The sequence below is a fragment of the Phacochoerus africanus genome, chromosome 13, assembly GCF_016906955.1.
Source record: "Phacochoerus africanus isolate WHEZ1 chromosome 13, ROS_Pafr_v1, whole genome shotgun sequence".
Classification (NCBI taxonomy): domain Eukaryota; kingdom Metazoa; phylum Chordata; class Mammalia; order Artiodactyla; family Suidae; genus Phacochoerus; species Phacochoerus africanus.
Genome location: NC_062556.1, coordinates 39,363,716 through 39,383,071, shown reverse-complemented (window position 1 = coordinate 39,383,071; position 19,356 = coordinate 39,363,716). Strand labels below are relative to the sequence as shown.

General features: G+C 38.3%; 1 protein-coding gene across 2 annotated transcripts in view; it reads left to right on the top strand.

Annotated features, from left to right (window-relative positions):
• Positions 1-6,299: 6,299 nt before the first annotated feature.
• Positions 6,300-19,356, top strand: part of PCDH9 (protocadherin 9) — a 941,799-nt gene continuing 928,742 nt past the window's right edge. For both annotated transcript variants that reach the window (XM_047755990.1, XM_047755989.1), the window contains exons 1-2: positions 6,300-6,865; positions 8,066-11,238. In XM_047755990.1, coding sequence (XP_047611946.1) covers positions 8,203-11,238 — 3,036 coding nt within the window. In that variant the 5' untranslated portion in view covers positions 6,300-6,865; positions 8,066-8,202. The remainder of the gene's footprint in view (positions 6,866-8,065; positions 11,239-19,356) is intronic.

The following is a 19,356-nucleotide window of genomic DNA, read 5'->3' as shown; positions in this document are numbered from 1 at the left end:
TAAATTATAGTTGCTTTTTAAGGTATGTTTTTTACAGAGTATGTTTTTTAATTAGATTTTTGAATGAACTAATGAATAGGTTTATGACGTTTAATGTTTCCTTTATGTGCTTTATACATCATTTCATGGAATCCTCATTTTTCCACTTTTTCTTACTAATTGTAGTCTTTACCTAAAGGATTACCTGCTCTTTAAGATCTACTTATATGTTGTAAGATAGCAAAAAAATCAGTCCTGATTCATAGGAAGGGACAAATATTACTGGAAAATAATTACTCATTCATTTCATTACTCTTTCAACATAACTGCTAAAGGCATTCCTATTGGTGTAGACATTACTTCCACAAACCAAACCATTTTCTATGAGGCCTTAGATATAATAATATTGCACACAGACATGGATGTGATTCACTCTCCAAAATCAACACATTGTATAAATATTTATAATTATTTTGAAATTGTAAGGGGTATTTATCACTTTTTTCCTCATATTTTACGTTATATTTTTCTGAAGAAATTTTTCCTAATTAGGCTTTCTTATAAACTCCACATATAATATTTTGTGTATCATGCTATTTTTTAAAATTACTGTCTTTTATGATGACCCCATTCCATACAGCCAAGAAGTTTCTTTGAGGCTCTTTTAATGCTTTCTGAAAATTTCTCCAATCTGTTTGAGGCTGAAGCATGGTCAGTTCATAAGCATAGGATTGAAAAGATGATGTGCCTGTCAGGATCTTTGAAATGATTGTGCAGTGTGTACTGCAGAATAAGATTTTCATTCTCATTTGTGAAAAAATTATTTTAAAGAATTATATGTATTCACACACACAATTTTTGTAAGCAGCGTGGCACTTCCTTAAATTCCGAACAAAGCCTATCAGTATCTGGTAAAGGCTGAACAATCCCTGTCTCCATTACTCTGGCGTTATCAGTGATATGGAGGCTGCAGGAGTCAGTGGAATATGCAGTCTCCCTGACTCACCCTAATTCAATAAGAGGAGGACTGGGAGTTGAATCTGGTTCCTAAGAGGAGACCAAAGGAGAAAAACAAGGCTTATCCATCCTTCCCTATGTTAGTAAGCCTATTTATGTGTACATTATGTAACAAATTGGGCTCCTAGAAGAATATTGTGTGAGTTTTTGTCTTTTAAAAAAGGACAGAAAAAAATAGACATAAGAGAAATATATGCATGAAGAAATTGGGTGGAGAAGGACAAGGAATGAAAGTGACTAGAATGATATTATTTCAAGTATACAAACTCTTATTCTTTTTTTTTTTTTTTTTTGGTCTTTTTGCTATTTCTTTGGGCCGCTCCCGGGGCATATGGAGGTTCCCAGGCTAGGAGTCGAATCGGAGCTGTAGCCACTGGCCTACACCAGAGGCACAGCAACGCGGGATCCGAGCCGCGTCTGCAACCTACACCACAGCTGACGGCGACCCACTGAGCGAGGGCAGGGACCAAACCCTCAACCTCATGGTTCCTAGTCGGATTCCTTAACCACTGCGCCACGACAGGAACTCCACAAACTTATTCTTAAGAATTTATTCTTATGATAAGAAGTAGTACTATTGAAAGAGGATTTTAAAAATTATATGATATTTATTTGAACTTGAAAAAGTTCTAATATCTATGAAAAATAATTGGACAAATGCTTTTGTGCTTGAAAAATGTTCTTATCTCAACATTTTTCTATCTCTATTTTGAAGTGTAAATAGAGGTTCTTCCAAATAATGTACACGCTGTATTTGGACATTTATTATTTATATAAATATGAATTGATCTTACTTGATATTCTAATCTAACGATTCTTACCTACAAATATAAATATACAGACACAAGAAATAGAAAGTTTTGTATGTTGTATTTCACTAGAAATTACATGATTTTAAAATGATCAAATTTTTTAAAGTTAAACATATATTTATTGTCTCTTTACTATCTTGAAACCACTTTTTTCATGTTTCCTAAGTGATTACTTGAGCCCCACCTGTGATAGGGAAAATATTTGTTATCAGAGCAATGTCTATATGAAGTCTTAAACAACCAATAAGGAAATCTGAGAATTCAATATTTTTTTATTTATATAGCAATCATGATAAAATAGTGGTACTGGAAAATGTCAGTTTATATTGTAGTAACTGTTAGTGTTACAAACCTGACAGCTACAATCATTGTCAGTCAAAAAAACATAGCAAATTGGGATAAATTTAGTTTAGTCATTCAAACAGAATGAAGCTTCTTGTCACCTGCTTTCCTTTTTCATTTGAATAACTTGGTCTAGGTTTTATTTAAAAGAACGGGAAAAAAAGAGAAAGGTATTCAAAGAAAAGAATTAATAGTGCAGCAAAAGAATGATTCTGAGGAACTTACTACACTCTGCCAGTTTGCACAGGCTTAAAAGGTGTTAATTTTCTTTTTGTGGTGTTAAAATTCTGCATTGTCATCTTCTGAACAGTAATAATACAAGCAACCCTAGGTATTTTTCCACACATTTCCCCCCACCACCATACAATACAATAGTCTAGGCTCTTCTGTGAAATGGGGACAATAAAACCTGCTGTGACATTAGAGCCCCTGTGATTGATTGATTAATGTCGGTTAGACACACAATAAGATGTCTGGATTAAAGGAACTTTTGAAGTATAAGGCACAAAAGAATTTTATTTTATTTTATTTTTAACTTTGATTGGAATATAGAACTAGTACATTAGAGTTGAAAATTTTAGTCTTGAAATCCTTGAGGAGGTCGTTTGATCATTCCAAATACCACAGACTATGCCATTTATATAAAATGTAACTTTAAAAAGCCTTTGTGATCTCTGTGTGAAATGTAATTTTAAAATGCTGAGTGGTAACTAGAAAATCATAGATGAAAATCCAATTAACAAACTGAACTGTGTTATAATTTATTAAATGCCATTACATGGAAATTATTCCTTAAAAATATAAACATTACATTTTTTAATATAAAATAATTTTATTAACTCAATATCTCTTTCTGTATCAGTCTCTAATTGCACTTTAGTCTTCACTTTGCTCACAGAAAGTGATTTAGATTCACAAGTATCTTCTGACCTATATAACCACCCGGCAGAGAACACTAAGGTAATTTTACTACAGCCTCGACGGTATAATTCTTAAAGTACTAATTAGGGACAATGCAGGTGAGCACATGATAATTTCTTGCTGTAGAAAACATGCACTGACAAAGATGTATTAGGGTTAGTTGAAGAAATCTAATTTGAAATCTAACATATATACTGGAAGATGTATATTGGAAGTCATATAATTGAAAGTCTAACCTTTTATTAAATTCATGAAAGAGAAAAGTGATTAAATGCATCAAAAAATAAATGTTCCCTAGAAACACTAAAATAAATGAAAAATATCATTCCCCTAATTCATAATTATGCAGATATACATTTTTTCAAAAAATAAAAAGCAGGATATGTGGATTGTGAGCAACTCTCAATAGGCACATGTAGATATAGTGGTTTGGGCAGAAGCCTCAAGTTATGATTGCAGAGGGTTAGGAAAATGACCCTTTATATTTAATTTTCTGCCAGGAATATTAATAAGCTGTCTAATAATAGTTCTCATTCTGCAATTTAGCAGTTGGAATATAATAGGGCAAACAATAAGCTTCAACCATGCTAGCTTTAAGGGCTAAAACTATTACAATTAAAGAATCCCAGTAATTTAGATATGCCAAAAAAAACTTACACAATGCAATGCACTGAAGTCAGTAGTTCTATTTCTGTATTATACTCAATCTCCTTTGAAAAGAAGCTGTATCTACTTCATTTTGAGGCTTTGACCTGTGATGTCTGTTAATTGAAGCCTCATAGACATGTCTTATCATGTGATGATATATTTTTTCTTCCATAACCTCCACCATTGTTCATACTAAGATTTCATTTATGAGCTTAGGGTAATAATGGGTTCTGACTACCAAGAAAATCTACCCCTTCGCAAATAGAAACAATTCTACTTAGGAATAATGTTAAACAATTATTGCTAAGCTATGTGCTGCCACTACAACATGACTTTGAAATGACTACAGTATGATTAGAATAAGAGTGTAATATAACTGTGATGCTTACAAAATGAACTGGAAAGTGACTGTGCTGATATGTTTATTGTAATGTATCAGAAGGATGGTTCATTTATTATTTTAAACTAGTTCAGAGCACAAAATAGGTGACAATTGGAACAATGCACTCGCTTAAATGGTACATTTTGTGAATGGCAAAATGAACATTCACTGTGGTAAGATAAAAATATCTTCCTTGAATTCACTCACATTATTGTGGAAGTTAATATTTTTGTATTGACTTTTAGATACTTAAGCAGTCCTTTTTAAAACTGTATATATTCTAATCGTACAAAATACTATCATAGGAGTTGTTTAGCTATTTCAAAACAGTGTCAACCTATGGCTTGCTAGAAACCTGTTTTATATTTCACACATAAGGGATTAATGTATTTTACAGTGAGCTTATAGGCACTGCACTTATAAAAAAAAAGAGCTTATAGTCTCAGAGTGGGGAAATTGCAATGTCAAATGTGTTGGTTAAATTAAGGGATTATTTATAGAATATCTAAATTTAGTAGGTTTCCTTAGTGATTTTTTTCTTTTTACTTTTAAATATCTAAAAATAAGTGTTCATATTTAAAAAGGAAAGCCATTGTATTCAAAAACAAGAGGTGTTCCTGAAACTCCATCCCAGTGCATAACTATATGAAGAGCCTTTATGGCATCTTCAGGCCAGTATAGAATGGGGAACACGGAGGTTTAAAATAAATGCCCTTTATCCTCCCTATAAGTTAGAATAAGTTATTCAATCATGCATTAAGACCTTCTCAGACCTTTATAGGTCATGCTAAAAAACAATTTTTTGTTGTTGTTCCAAGTGAACTGCTATTATTAATTAATGCCTCAAATTTTACTCAGGTATCTGGCGCCGTAGGTACAACCCATTGCACAAACCTTCGTGGTTTACTGATTTTAAAAGATCAGTCAAATACAGATAAGTGCTTTCAGGGCCAATATTTATGGTGTAAACTAATCCTTTCGAGAGTTATTCTATCCGGCTCTTGAATGAAAATGAGAAACGTATGAGGATACTCGACGGAAGAGGAGTCGCAGAAATGAACTGCACAGGAAAGTCAAGTACTACAGGTAAAGTTGGAATCCTCAGACAGTGTTAAGGGGAAAGGAAATATGTTCCTCAGCTTGGGGAGCAGCTGGACGGGACTCCTCCCAGCCTCTCCCAAGTAAAGTTTGCAGATAGGTGAGCTGAAGCGGCTTTTGCCGCAGCCACGCGTCCGGGCGAGCTCGGTTTCGTAGGTTTCTGGGCGCTGCGGGAGCAGAAGTGCAAGGTCAGCCTTGATCAGCCGCTGCGGCCTGTCACACTCCCCGGTAGGAGACTTCTCTCCGCACAGCAGACAGGCCTAGGGCTGACTACGGGGATCCCAGAAGCTGTCATTTTCCCTTTCTCCCGGCAGCTTCCGCACCCAGCAAGTAGGGAGTGCTCAAAGTAATTTTCTCTCCGGTCTTGAAGGAGATTCAAATATCCTCTGTCCCGACCTTTCCTATCCGCCCTCTCTGCCTTTCCGGCCAGAGTCCCCGCCAGCAAAAGCCTCTAGTTGCAGCACCGGGCGTGTAGTCCATTTAACGCGCTCCGGGGATCTGCTGGCCCCTGCTTCCCTCCGAGGGGCGACAGAGTGTTTTCGCTCCTCGGACCCCGGTTGGTCTCTCTCCGATCTCTGCATTTTGGTCCCTCGATTTAGCAAAGAGAAGTGCGGGATGTGCGTCGGCAGCCGGGCCGCCTCGACATCCCCCATCCGCCCTTCGCGGTGCCCGAGGCTCCAGGGTCCGCGCCCCTCACGCCCTGCCGGCTTCCCGCGCTGCCTCTGGTCGAGCGACCGCCGGGGCTCGGCTGCTCGCTACACGGAGCCACTCCGAGCAGCCGCCAGCCCTTATGCGCCCGTGACAGCCCTGTCCTCGCGGGTCTGGGGAGCGCCGCCGCTTCCTTCCCCAACCGGCCCATGCTGGGCATGCTCAGTGCGCCTCCCGGAATCCAGCTCTCCCGGGGCTGGGATCGTGACTCCGGGTTTTCGTGACTGCCGAAGGGGAGATGGGGAGGGGAGGCTGGAAGACAGTCAGCGCCTTGTTCCGCGCCCGACTGTGGCCGCCCGCACCGCAAGATACGGGCCAATCAGGGGGCAGGGGCGGGGCTCAGTTCGTCACGCCCTCCCTCTGGGCTTATTGAGAGTTATATCAAGAAATTCAGTTCAGAGAGAGGAGAGAGGAGAGGGAGAAGGAGAGAGGGGCAGAGGAGAAGGGAGAGAGGGAGAGCATGCCAGACAGGAAGGAGCACCCCAGAGTCTCTGAAGCCCGAGAGAGATAACCAATTAGGAATTTTTCAGGCAACTGTCACCCGGAGATCATCCAGAGAATCACCATCACCCCAACTCTGACGTTTCCTACAAGAAGTTAAGAGACTTGAACAGTATTGACATCGGAGGGAAATGGTATGCTTGATGCTGTGGAAAATATCCCTGAGCTGAAGAAGTGCAACTGGATGTTGTGTGTGTGTTAAATACCAGAAGAGCTCAGACCCCGTGGGTAATAGAGACGAAATGTGGAGAGAATGACTAACGACAAATCTGTGAATTTGTTCTCCGGAGTTGCTAATTTGCCAGCCCGAAGCAACACATTTTACAAAGAGGAAACGTTTTGCTGCTTCTGATTTCTCCCCAAACTGGTGCTACCAGATGCATGGCTTTCTCTGTGTTGGAACAGATCATTCCTAACTGCAGCATACCGGGAAAGGGGAAAGGTTGAGGCAACTAACGTAAGTGTAAAGTTTCGCATGCACAATTGTACATTTTGTGTTTAGATATGTCCTCGGTGTAGACGATAGATGTTTGTCATTGGGTAGACGGTTGGGGCAGAGCTCACCTACTAGGCTGTATCTGCATCCCTACCTGCATCACTCTGCCGGAACTAATCGCGGGCATCAGTTACCGTGCAGCCTAATGCAGATAAGATTAGAGCCTGGGAACTGACCAGTTCTACTCAAGTAGGTAGCTGCTTGGAACCTTGCACCCATGTAAATTGCAGTTGGGGGGCATCTAAACAGAAGGCTTTTTTACCTGCATTACTGAGTTGCAGTATTTATGTGTGGCAGATGTTACTAATACTATAACCAGAGATCAGGGGTTAAGAAACTGCAATTTTTTCCCTCTTTTATGCTCAGTAGAAAATATTGTGCTATTACATGGAAATGTTAGCTGCGTTTCACTTGTATCTTGGCACTCTCTTCCACCTCTAGGATAAATAATCCTATATTATTATATATATTCTAAAAGTTTTAATGTGTTTATTAATTCTAATGGGGCTAATTTGGCAACATGGAGAAATGAAAGCAAGGTTTGGGTAAGAAATTGGAGGTCTTGGTATTGTGCTTTGAGGTTATGTAGTGGCCGGCGACTATTGCTTCTGATGCTGCAGCAGCATGTCCGGATGCTTGTTTCTCAGTAAAATTGTATTAGAAGGCAGTTGAAGAACTGGGAGGAAAGAAACAGAGTCTTTTCAGAAGAAAAAGATGACTCAGTGTGGCAGAGACAAAAACACATCACATTTAACATGTGACAAAGCAATTAGCAGGAACCGTAGCTAAATACTTAGTGTTTTTCACTTGCTCCTAAAAAAACTAAGGGAGGTAGGTTAGAAGCCAGGAGGCGGGTAAGACGGGGGAGGGGAAATAAGAGCAAGAATGAATGTTTTGAATTAAACAGTGTCCTGAAACTAGTGTGGATTGAGGTAAAAATAGCAGCTGTCCTTAATTCAAAAGTGGATAATTTCATTTTCTCTGGGCAAATGCAACAATCAGGGGATATTTGGTGTTTTTATGCACAGAGTTAACTTGCAAACAGTGAAAGAGCAAACTGCCATGTTTACTAATATGCAGTGGAAATTATGTTGTGATATTTCGTGACTGTGTGCTTTTGTTTACTGAAGAATAATTTTGTCTATACGATTGTGTTGACAGTGGCTGTCTCCAAATAAGCGATGAGATGTAATGCATTCTCCAGTCCATGCATACTTCCTCTTGCAATTCGTGCATCATTCCTCAGTGGAAACCTTTAAACCCTAAAATCCAGGAAAAGAAAATAAATACACATTATCATGGACCTGAGGGATTTTTACCTGTTGGCTGCTCTGATTGCCTGTTTAAGACTGGATTCCGCAATAGCTCAAGAACTTATTTACACTATTAGAGAGGAATTGCCTGAAAATGTACCCATAGGAAACATACCAAAGGATCTGAACATTTCTCACATCAATGCTGCCACAGGGACCAGCGCCAGCCTTGTCTACAGACTGGTTTCTAAAGCTGGGGATGCCCCTTTGGTGAAAGTATCCAGTAGCACTGGGGAAATTTTCACAACCTCCAATAGAATAGACAGAGAAAAACTCTGTGCTGGAGCCTCTTATGCTGAAGAGAATGAGTGTTTCTTTGAACTTGAGGTGGTGATCCTCCCCAATGATTTTTTCAGGCTGATCAAAATAAAAATAATTGTCAAGGATACCAATGATAATGCCCCCATGTTTCCATCTCCTGTCATCAATATTTCCATCCCAGAAAACACTTTGATCAACAGCCGCTTTCCAATTCCATCAGCAACAGATCCTGACACAGGCTTCAATGGTGTACAGCATTATGAATTGTTAAATGGGCAGAGTGTTTTTGGACTGGATATCGTGGAAACTCCGGAAGGAGAGAAGTGGCCGCAATTGATTGTTCAGCAAAACTTGGACAGAGAACAGAAAGATACCTATGTGATGAAAATCAAAGTAGAGGATGGGGGCACTCCACAGAAATCCAGCACAGCCATACTGCAGGTCACAGTAAGTGATGTAAATGACAACAGGCCAGTGTTTAAAGAGGGTCAAGTGGAGGTGCATATTCCAGAGAATGCTCCCGTGGGCACCTCTGTAATTCAGCTCCATGCCACTGATGCAGATATAGGCAGCAATGCTGAAATCCGGTACATTTTTGGTGCCCAGGTCGCCCCTGCAACCAAAAGACTCTTTGCTTTAAATAATACTACTGGGCTGATTACAGTTCAGAGGTCCTTAGATCGAGAGGAGACAGCCATTCACAAAGTGACAGTGCTGGCTAGCGATGGCAGCTCCACTCCCGCTCGAGCAACGGTTACCATCAATGTCACCGATGTAAATGATAACCCTCCGAACATAGACCTCAGGTACATTATAAGTCCCATCAATGGCACGGTGTATTTATCTGAGAAAGATCCTGTCAATACAAAGATTGCCCTAATTACAGTTTCAGATAAGGACACAGATGTGAATGGCAAAGTGATCTGTTTTATTGAAAGAGAGGTTCCATTTCATTTGAAGGCAGTATACGACAACCAATATTTGCTAGAGACCTCTTCTTTGTTGGACTATGAGGGCACCAAAGAATTCAGCTTTAAAATTGTTGCCTCTGATTCTGGGAAGCCCAGTTTAAATCAGACTGCTCTGGTAAGGGTTAAGCTTGAGGACGAAAATGACAACCCACCAATTTTCAACCAGCCTGTAATTGAGCTGTCAGTTTCTGAAAACAACCGACGTGGGTTATACTTAACAACTATTAGTGCCACAGATGAAGACAGTGGGAAAAATGCAGATATTGTTTATCAGCTTGGACCGAATGCCTCCTTCTTTGATCTAGACCGAAAGACAGGAGTTTTGACAGCCTCCAGAGTCTTTGACAGAGAAGAACAAGAACGATTCATCTTTACAGTAACTGCCAGGGACAATGGGACCCCTCCCCTTCAGAGCCAGGCGGCTGTGATAGTTACTGTTCTGGATGAGAATGACAATAGCCCCAAGTTTACTCATAATCATTTTCAATTTTTCGTGTCTGAGAATCTGCCAAAGTATAGTACTGTGGGGGTAATCACAGTGACAGATGCAGATGCTGGGGAGAATAAAGCTGTGACTCTTTCCATTCTGAATGACAATGATAATTTTGTTTTGGATCCCTATTCTGGAGTCATAAAGTCAAATGTTTCATTTGATAGGGAGCAGCAGAGTTCCTACACTTTCGATGTCAAAGCCACTGACGGGGGACAACCACCCCGTTCCTCTACGGCAAAAGTAACTATCAACGTCATGGATGTCAACGACAACAGCCCCGTTGTCATTTCTCCACCTTCTAATACTTCTTTTAAGTTGGTGCCTCTTTCAGCCATTCCTGGCTCCGTGGTAGCAGAAGTTTTTGCAGTGGATATTGACACTGGAATGAATGCTGAACTCAAGTATACCATTGTGAGTGGGAACAACAAAGGCTTGTTTCGAATAGATCCGGTAACAGGTAACATTACTCTGGAAGAAAAACCAGCACCTACCGACGTGGGTTTGCACCGGCTGGTGGTCAACATAAGTGACCTGGGATACCCTAAGTCTCTGCACACACTCGTGCTTGTTTTTCTTTATGTTAATGACACTGCTGGCAATGCCTCCTATATCTATGACTTGATTCGCAGGACTATGGAGACCCCCTTGGACAGGAACATAGGGGATAGCAGCCAGCCTTATCAAAACGAGGACTATCTCACCATCATGATCGCCATCGTTGCCGGCGCCATGGTGGTCATTGTCGTGATCTTCGTCACTGTTCTGGTCCGCTGTCGCCATGCATCAAGATTCAAAGCAGCTCAAAGGAGCAAGCAAGGTGCCGAATGGATGTCCCCCAACCAGGAAAACAAACAAAACAAGAAAAAGAAAAGGAAGAAAAGAAAGTCTCCCAAGAGTTCTCTTTTGAACTTTGTTACCATAGAAGAGTCCAAACCCGATGATGCCGTTCACGAACCTATCAATGGGACAATAAGCCTACCAGCTGAGCTGGAAGAGCAGAGCATAGGAAGATTTGACTGGGGCCCCGCACCTCCAACCACCTTCAAGCCCAACAGTCCTGATCTAGCCAAGCACTACAAATCCGCTTCTCCGCAGCCCGCTTTCCATCTTAAACCTGACACGCCGGTTTCGGTGAAAAAGCATCACGTGATTCAGGAGCTCCCTTTGGACAACACCTTTGTCGGGGGTTGTGACACCCTTTCCAAACGCTCTTCCACTAGTTCAGATCACTTCAGTGCCTCAGAGTGCAGTTCCCAAGGAGGCTTCAAGACAAAGGGCCCCTTACACACCAGACAGGTAAACGAGCACTTTTACTGGTCTATAAGTACTGCATACAAGTGCCCAGTCAACCAGTATTAACGTGCCAGTGTGTCTATTGTTTTGGTCTAACTTTAGCTTAGTTATAAAGAGGGAAAAAAAAAACTTGACCCCTTTTTTATTCCTCTGGGGCTCAGGCAAGAATTTTTAGAACAGCTTTGAAATTTCTGAGTTCTGAGAATTATTTAACCTCCCAGTTTCCTTCAAATGGCAAAAGATGAAAAGAAGAAATTATTCCAAAATGTCCCAAGATAATGTTTGCTGAGGAAGAAAACCTGTCCTGATATGCCAAATTCTGCTCCTGGGGTTTCCAAATTGACTGTTTCAAGATTTTCATATTATCTTTTGATCTCAAAAGTCACCTTCAAATCTCAAGTTTTAAATGACTGATGTTTGAAGGTCTGACTATAATTATGTTGGAGTTGTGGTTACTAAAGGGGTTAATTTTTTTTAGTCTCTAAACAAGATAGTAGGATATTAAATGTACATCAGCTGTGAAGCACATGATTGTTGATAGATTGCAACAAGCCATAGAAGTCTTCTCTTTGATTTCAGATGATTTTATTGTCACATAGTAAATTGGAGATTAAAGAGAAAAGTTTGCATATTGTCTACAGTAACCAAAGTACTCTTTCAAAAAAAAAAAAGAAAAGGGAAGGAGTGGAAGGAGTGCTTTCTCCCTAATATAACTGATTTAAACATAAAAGAATGAATCCATTGTAAATATTCCCTCATCTTAGTAATTCATAAGTGATCCGTCATAACTCATTTTAAATTGTGAAATATGCCATATGGAGAGGGATTAAGAGGCTGAGAAACTCATATTTCAACCAAATCCAGAATTAGTTTTTCTTAGGTCTAATAATTCCTTGTTAATAAAGATTTAAATGCAGCGCTGTCTAATTTATTTCACTGGTGCTTGTCTGTTGCCATGAAAGTTGAGTGTCAATAATAGCCTGTAGATGGCACTAGGGTATCATGTGGCTTGTGCTGGCCAGGTGCCAATCCCGCAGTAGCAAGGAAAGGGGGAGGGAGAGATCAAACTGGTACTACAGCCAAAGATACCTTTTATTTAATGATAGTTGCTCTGGAGCAACCAGCTTTTAAGTTCATTTGCTTGCTCTTTTGTGATTAGCTCTCACACACCAACTTTCTAGGATTCCAAAATCCTACTTCTGTCTCTGTTGGTTTTCAGTCCACCTATGGTGATGGCCCATCTGAATTTGCTAAAAATAAGGGACAGGCAGATTTCAGAAAATCGAGTAAGCAAAATAAATTTGCAGAATAGTATTGACAGTTCTGGATTAGTGTTTGGAAACTCAAGAGTTTTTCTTTTTTCTTTTCCTTGTGGGGATGGAATGGGTCAGTCCTTGTGCAGGTGGAGTGGGTCAAAATGTCCTACTGAAACTCTTTTTCGCTCACTATCTAGTATTTGTTGCTCTGCAGTGACTTTAAAGTTTCTTGGTAGTAAGATCTTTATTAAAATAATTTTGACAATGAATCGCTAGCTGCGATTAACATTAAGTATAGTGCCTCTGGTTTTACAACTAAAATCTCCATTTCTTAAAAGATTAAATATCTAGAGCATTTCGGAAGTATATGTACTCAGAGCTTGAATATACAGAATGAAAGGAATTAAAATGTCAGTGTAGAAGTTCCAGAGGAGAATATAAACTTATTAGATATGCGTGGAAGTTGAAATGAGTTCTCTTCATGTTAGGTTCATCAACTTTTTAAAAGAGGTTTGACGTTTTAAAACTTAAAAAATTTCTGAGCTTAGTAGAGGCTTGTAAAAGTTGGCAACTAAAGTAATTTATGAAACTGAGTGGATTTAAATATGAACTTGCTATTTTAATGAAAAGAAAAAATGGCTTTCTTTATTCCTTACTTTTAATGTGAAGGTCACTCACAAAATACTGATGATATTTTATGATTTGCGTAGTATCTTGAAAAAAACTAATATGATTTAAAACTTTTCATACAAAATCTGAAATTTGTTTTCCAAAGAAACATACTAATATTACTCCTATATCATCTTTTCATATCAAGCATGATGGGTTCTATGTGAGCATTGATGTACAGACCCACTTTTTCTGACTTCTTCAAAGTTGAATCTCTATATAGTACAGTGACACAAATGTTTCTGTGTATACTACAGTGACATAAATGTTAAGTGCATTTCAGCAAGGTATGGGAAAGATCTTTTGTTGAAGTTTAGTCAGTCATAAGAAAATGTGTTTGTATGATGTAATCTTTGAAATAGGATGCTGAGTAATTCTCTAACTGGAACTAAAGTGCATTTTAGACATTCCTTGAGACCATGTGTCACCATGCAGTTCTCCTTGTAGGCATTTCAGTGTTCAAATGTAGCTATAATTCACGATTATGATAAAGAGCTATTGAAATGGCTTTGCTTATTTATACCTTTTAGAAGTTTTCATGCTGAGAAAGAAAAATTGCAATGTTGGAGAAAGGAAATATTTCTGGAAGTAAGCACAGGTGATGGCGATAGCAATATGTACAATTTTAGTATCAAAGAGGCATATTTTCTGTGAATAAAGAACACACATTATATAGTATCTTTTAAATGATATTTTTTCACTGAACTACATGGTTGTTATCGAAGATGTTCTAGTTAAGCTAAAAAGTAAAAATTCTTTTTTTAGCTCCTTCACTTCAACTAGTGGCTTTTATATAAAATGTGCTCTTGACACTACTCACTTTTGAAAAAGGAAGGTTTATTACAATAAAAGCTTTCAAAGGAATTTGTAAACTAACATATAATCTGTGAAGATTTTTAGTTGAGTGGGCACAGATTGCTGTTAACAGCAACACCTTTTCATTTTATGGTGCTAGTTGATGTGTGGCTAAAATGCAAGATTCTGGAGCAAAGGGTTGCCAAATTTAAATATCATGAGTTTGTATTGTCTGGACAATGAAAACATAATGACTAACTTTTACACCATGAATTTGCTCATAGTGTGTTGATTCTTACTTTGTCTGACTTTTTACCCCCTGCTGTTTTCCCTCATGTGACCCTGCAAAGAACATACAAAACAATCATAAACCACATTCTTCAACCAACTCTATTTTACTAAGCTTTATTTTTCCTTGAATATAACAAATCTGTAACTGAATTTTCCACAAAAAATTTAATGAATTTTTGGGAGCACCCTTAGCACTCATAGATTGAGCAAAATATCCTTTTTTTAAAAAAGCTTAGATTATGCCTTGATTTTATTCGCAAATAAGCAAAGTTCACTGTTATAGAGGTGAGAGAATAACATAACCAATTCCAGTAGGGCTTTAAATGATAAAGTTCATTGGTATATCTTCTTTTACAAGGGAAATATATTCTGAATGAGTATGATTTTTAAAATATTAACTTCTCAAATTTTAGAATGTTTCAGAATCACGTGGAATGTTTCTTAAAACGTGGGATGTTAGTCTCCTCTCCCAGAGGTTCTGGTCAGGGATCACTGGGGTCAAGCATGAAAATTTGCTTTGCTGACATGATCCTAGGTGATTCTGGTGCTCCTAGTCCAGGGACCACACTTGGTAAACCGCTGCCACAGCATATTGGGGCAAGAAATTCCAGCCCCTTTCCCTTTCGGATGATCATTTCCAGAGGACCTGTTTTTGCACAGCCCAACTCCCAGATTACTTATTGACAGCAGTTTTATTGTAGCTGGAGGCTTTTGTGTAAGCTGTTTACTGCTGTTTCCCAACCAGGTTCAGAATTTGGGGAATTAATTTTCTTTGCCACAGTGTGCTTTTTGTGGGGATATGAATGAATATGTTAGAGAATTAAAAAAAAAAAAGTAACCTATTTACATGTGACAACTTCTTCCAATAGTTAAACGATCTGTGATAGTTGCGCTAGAGTTTGGTTCTGGGTAAATAGTCATGTTTAATTTTCTAAATGAAATGCCTGTTTTAGAGCTTACAACAAGCTTACTTTAACTTTTCACAATCTAGAGTATTTGCTCACATATACACTTGTGTATACATTGAAGAAATTATACATTGAAAATGTGTTTGCATGCCATACTCAAGTGTATTACATGTGCTCTTACAGTATAAAGGGAATTGCTTCTACTCCCAACCATTTAGAGATACTGTATTACTTTTCTGATTACTTTTCATTTTTGAGTAATCCCACTACAGCCCCTACTGAGATACTGTTATGTCATGTAAAATGCACAAGATAGTCAGAGAATTGCTGTTTAGAACAGTAAGAAAGAAAAATGAAATTGCAAGTGAAAGGAGCAAATGTTAACTAATGAGAGGCCAACAAAGACTTTAAGCTGTTTTAAACTACTAAACTATGCAATATACTGTGAGGAATGAGCATGGGTGGCATATGGGAGGAAAAAATGCCCCTCAAAATGCAAATTCTATTTAAAATGTAATCAGTTGTGACTTTGGTTTCTGCTCCCTTTTTGGCTAAGTGCTCTATAATCCCGAAGTCAGTTTATGATTCCAAAGTCAGTTTTGAGGTAGAAGATACCCAGACCCCTTGGATATTGAGTCAGGAATTTGAAATGAGTATGGGCCACCCACATAGCCTGGCAACCTTTTCTCTTGGTTTCATGAAGGAAATATTTGAATTTTTTTTCAGCTTGATACACCTAAGGTATAAAATTCAAGGCACATCTTAGTCCTTTGCTGCTAATAAACATAAAGAGGGTAAAAATAAAAAGTTACTAGCATGTTAAGCATGAACATGTCTACTAATTTCTGGACATTTGTTAGTGTAGAGAAAATAATTTCAGTAGTTAAAATATTCTAGCATCCTATTTTCTAAATTTTGTTGCAATTAATTCTATATATAGAAAGACTCTAAATTAATTTTCCCTTAGGTTCGGATGAGTCATCCTCATGGTGTCACAGAACAGGCTTTGGCATCATTAAAATTACCTTGTAAATATTGTACTGTACTAAGGTGTCATATTCTTAGGAAATATGCATAGTCTGACTAAATATTTCAAGCTAAAATTGACTTTCTCATAATAGCACAAAGTAAAATATAATGTGTGAAACAATAAAATAGAATTTAGATTAAATGCAAACACTCAAATCTAAAATCAGCTTTCCTTCTAATCAGTTTGGAGTCATTTCAGCTCTTAAAGTTTCATTTTTGTATTGATGCATATGAGAGGAATGTAAATTACTCCCCAAATACCAGAAAGGGTATCTTTATCAATTCTTTTTCACATTGCATTATTTTACCTGACAGTATCAAGAAAGTGAGACCTTTAAATTATCTTCTTATCAGCTCAGTTTTCACAATTATTTTAAATTTATTATTTAGATTTCTAAATATTTTTTGTTAGTGGGTTGTAGGAAATGCAGATATGACCAAATGGGCAGAGTTAGGGCGCTTCGTGTTGGTTCATGCAGTATGAGACTGAGTGTTTACAGGATTCCAGGCCACGTCAACTGCATTGCTCTTTTTAAGTACTTTCTGTTAGACCTTGTCAGAGTTGAGCTTTTCACTTGCATATGCTTAAATTAGACAAAAACGAAACTGAATTTGGTGGACTGTTTACCACTTGCACTTAAAATCCTGGCAGGAAGCTTTTTTTTGGATTTAGTCTTCTGTTTTCTTGAAGGGCATTCTCTATCAAATCTATAAAGTAATCTCTTGGTAATATTAACAAACCAGCTAATGTCATATATTTCACATAGTTGGAAACTAAGAATTATTTCATGTGGATTTTTAAGTTTTGGCTTTCTTGACAGCTGATTTTATGTTTAATGTATTCTTCATACTGTATTGCATACCAGGGCCCTAAAATTTAAATTAGGTTTGTTGAAATATGACTCTAATCACAGACCAAGTATTGGTGAAAATTTAAGAATGCAGGTCAGCAAGAGACTTACTCTAAAGTTTTAAGTAGAGACATAGGAGTCATGTTCAATAAGTAATAGTGTTAATGTGTTTGGCCTTTTTAATAGTTAGCTTCTCAAAAATTTACATCACATCACAGAAGCAAATCCAAATGTAAAAATACGATCTCTTAATTACATAAGGAAATACACTTCACCGTGTAAGATTTCATCAGGAGTTTCCCTCATGGCGCAGTGGTTAACGAATCCGACTAGGAACCATGAGGTTACAGGTTCGATCCCTGGCCTCCCGGGCGTTGCTGTGAGCTGTGGTGTAGGTTGCAGACGCGGCTCGGATCCCCGTGTTGCTGTGGCTCTGGCGTAGGCCGGTGGCTACAGCTCCGATTGGACCCCTAGCCTGGGAACCTCCATATGCCGCGGGAGCGGCCCTAGAAAAGACAAAAAAAAAAAAAAAAAAGATTTCATCCGTTATTTCGATAGGTGTTAAATCTGTCCTACATTGAATTTGGAAAGGAACACATGCTTTTTGCCGTTGTTTGATCCAAACCTATTGGGCCGTCAGTCATCAGAAACATAAGAAGAAAGATATATTACCATGATTGACATTTTGGTTTTGATTTATGTTCTTTTTTTTTTTCCCCCTCTAAGCCAAGATTCATTAAACTGTGAAATTCTTAAATAAGTTAAACAACTACCCATTTCTTAACAGTAGAGTGATGGCAGGAATAAACTGGGAAAACAATCTGTATGTAATGTCTCACTCGTTTTTTTTGTTTTTTGGGTTTTTTTTTTTTTTTTTTTGGTCTTTTTGGTATTTCTTTGGGCTGCTCCCGCGGTATATGGAGGTTCCCAGGCTAGGGGTCCAATAGGAGCTGTAGCCTCCGGCCTACACCAGAGCCACAGCAACGCGGGGTCTGAGCCGCGTCTGCTACCTACACCACAGCTCACGGCAACGCCGGATCCTTAACCCACTGAGCAAGGGCAGGGACCGAACCCGCAACCTCATGGTTCCCAGTGGGATTCGTTAACCACTGCGCCACGACGGGAACTCCTCACCCGTATTTTTAATCCTAGTGTGTTGCTTATAGAAAAGGATAGTGGTAGAATCAGAGTTTTCTATAATTATAAAGTTATAAAATATAATTTTAAGACATTGAGAACTTGAAGTCACTCATTAAGGATCTGTTTTTACATACTTATCCATTATTTCAATGGCTTGCAAAAATATTTTCCTCCGATCTTTAACAGTTTGATTGATCATGGTGCCATAAGCTCATGTCACATTTAAAATGATGGACTTGGGATGGACCAGCTGTATGGCTGGGAGAGATGAAGATACGATGCACAGACAAGATCTTTGAGGCATATTAATATGACTGATTTTTTTGTAGTTAATTTACACTAATTATCCTGGAATTCCTTGAGAAAATATATGAAATGAACTTATTTTTTCTTGAAAGACGTCTCCTATAGCTTCACCATTCATTAATTTATATAGATGTTTAATTACGCGGGCTATAGGAAAGAATAGAAATGTGGTCAGCTTTACCATGTTTGTATGATATCTTGTATTTTAACATTCTTCCTTAGTCTTTCTATCTGGCAATCTCTACATTTTAGTATTAAACTGCTTTGTTAATATCCCTGCTCTGGCCTTTTTCAGACTGTTAGCAGTTGATTAAGAAATACTCTAATCCCTTCCAGGATATTGAGAAACTAATGGATTGCAGAGTATTTGGGTCTTTAAGCTTCAATTGTAAATGGTATGAAGAATTGTCATTGAGCTGATATTTGCATATATCTCTTCCAGTGCTAGTTACTTTGCTTCTTTTTTTTTTTTTTTTGTCCTTCTAATCTCTAGCTTTCATTCTAAGAATATTTATTTTAGTTGGAAATAAGCACGCCAGTGATAGAAATTTGGGATTCACCTCCAAATAAATGCCATCACAGACAGGAAAGTTCTGGCACATTTTGCATAGATCTGTATGAATACAGTGAACCCTTCATAAGCTCTCAGATTGCAGGAAATCAGTGCTGGAAATTAAGTGGGGTTTTAAAGATTTGCAAAGTAGAGAGCTTTGTATAATGCTGGTATTGCAGGTGCTTATTAAATATGAAGTAAAGGCTTTGTAATACAACTAGCTAACACAGTTCCCTCCACATTAGAGTGATTTATAGCCTAGGGAATTAGTCTTGCCTATTTTTTCCAATTGCAGAAACACTAGATGTGTCTGAAAGAATAGA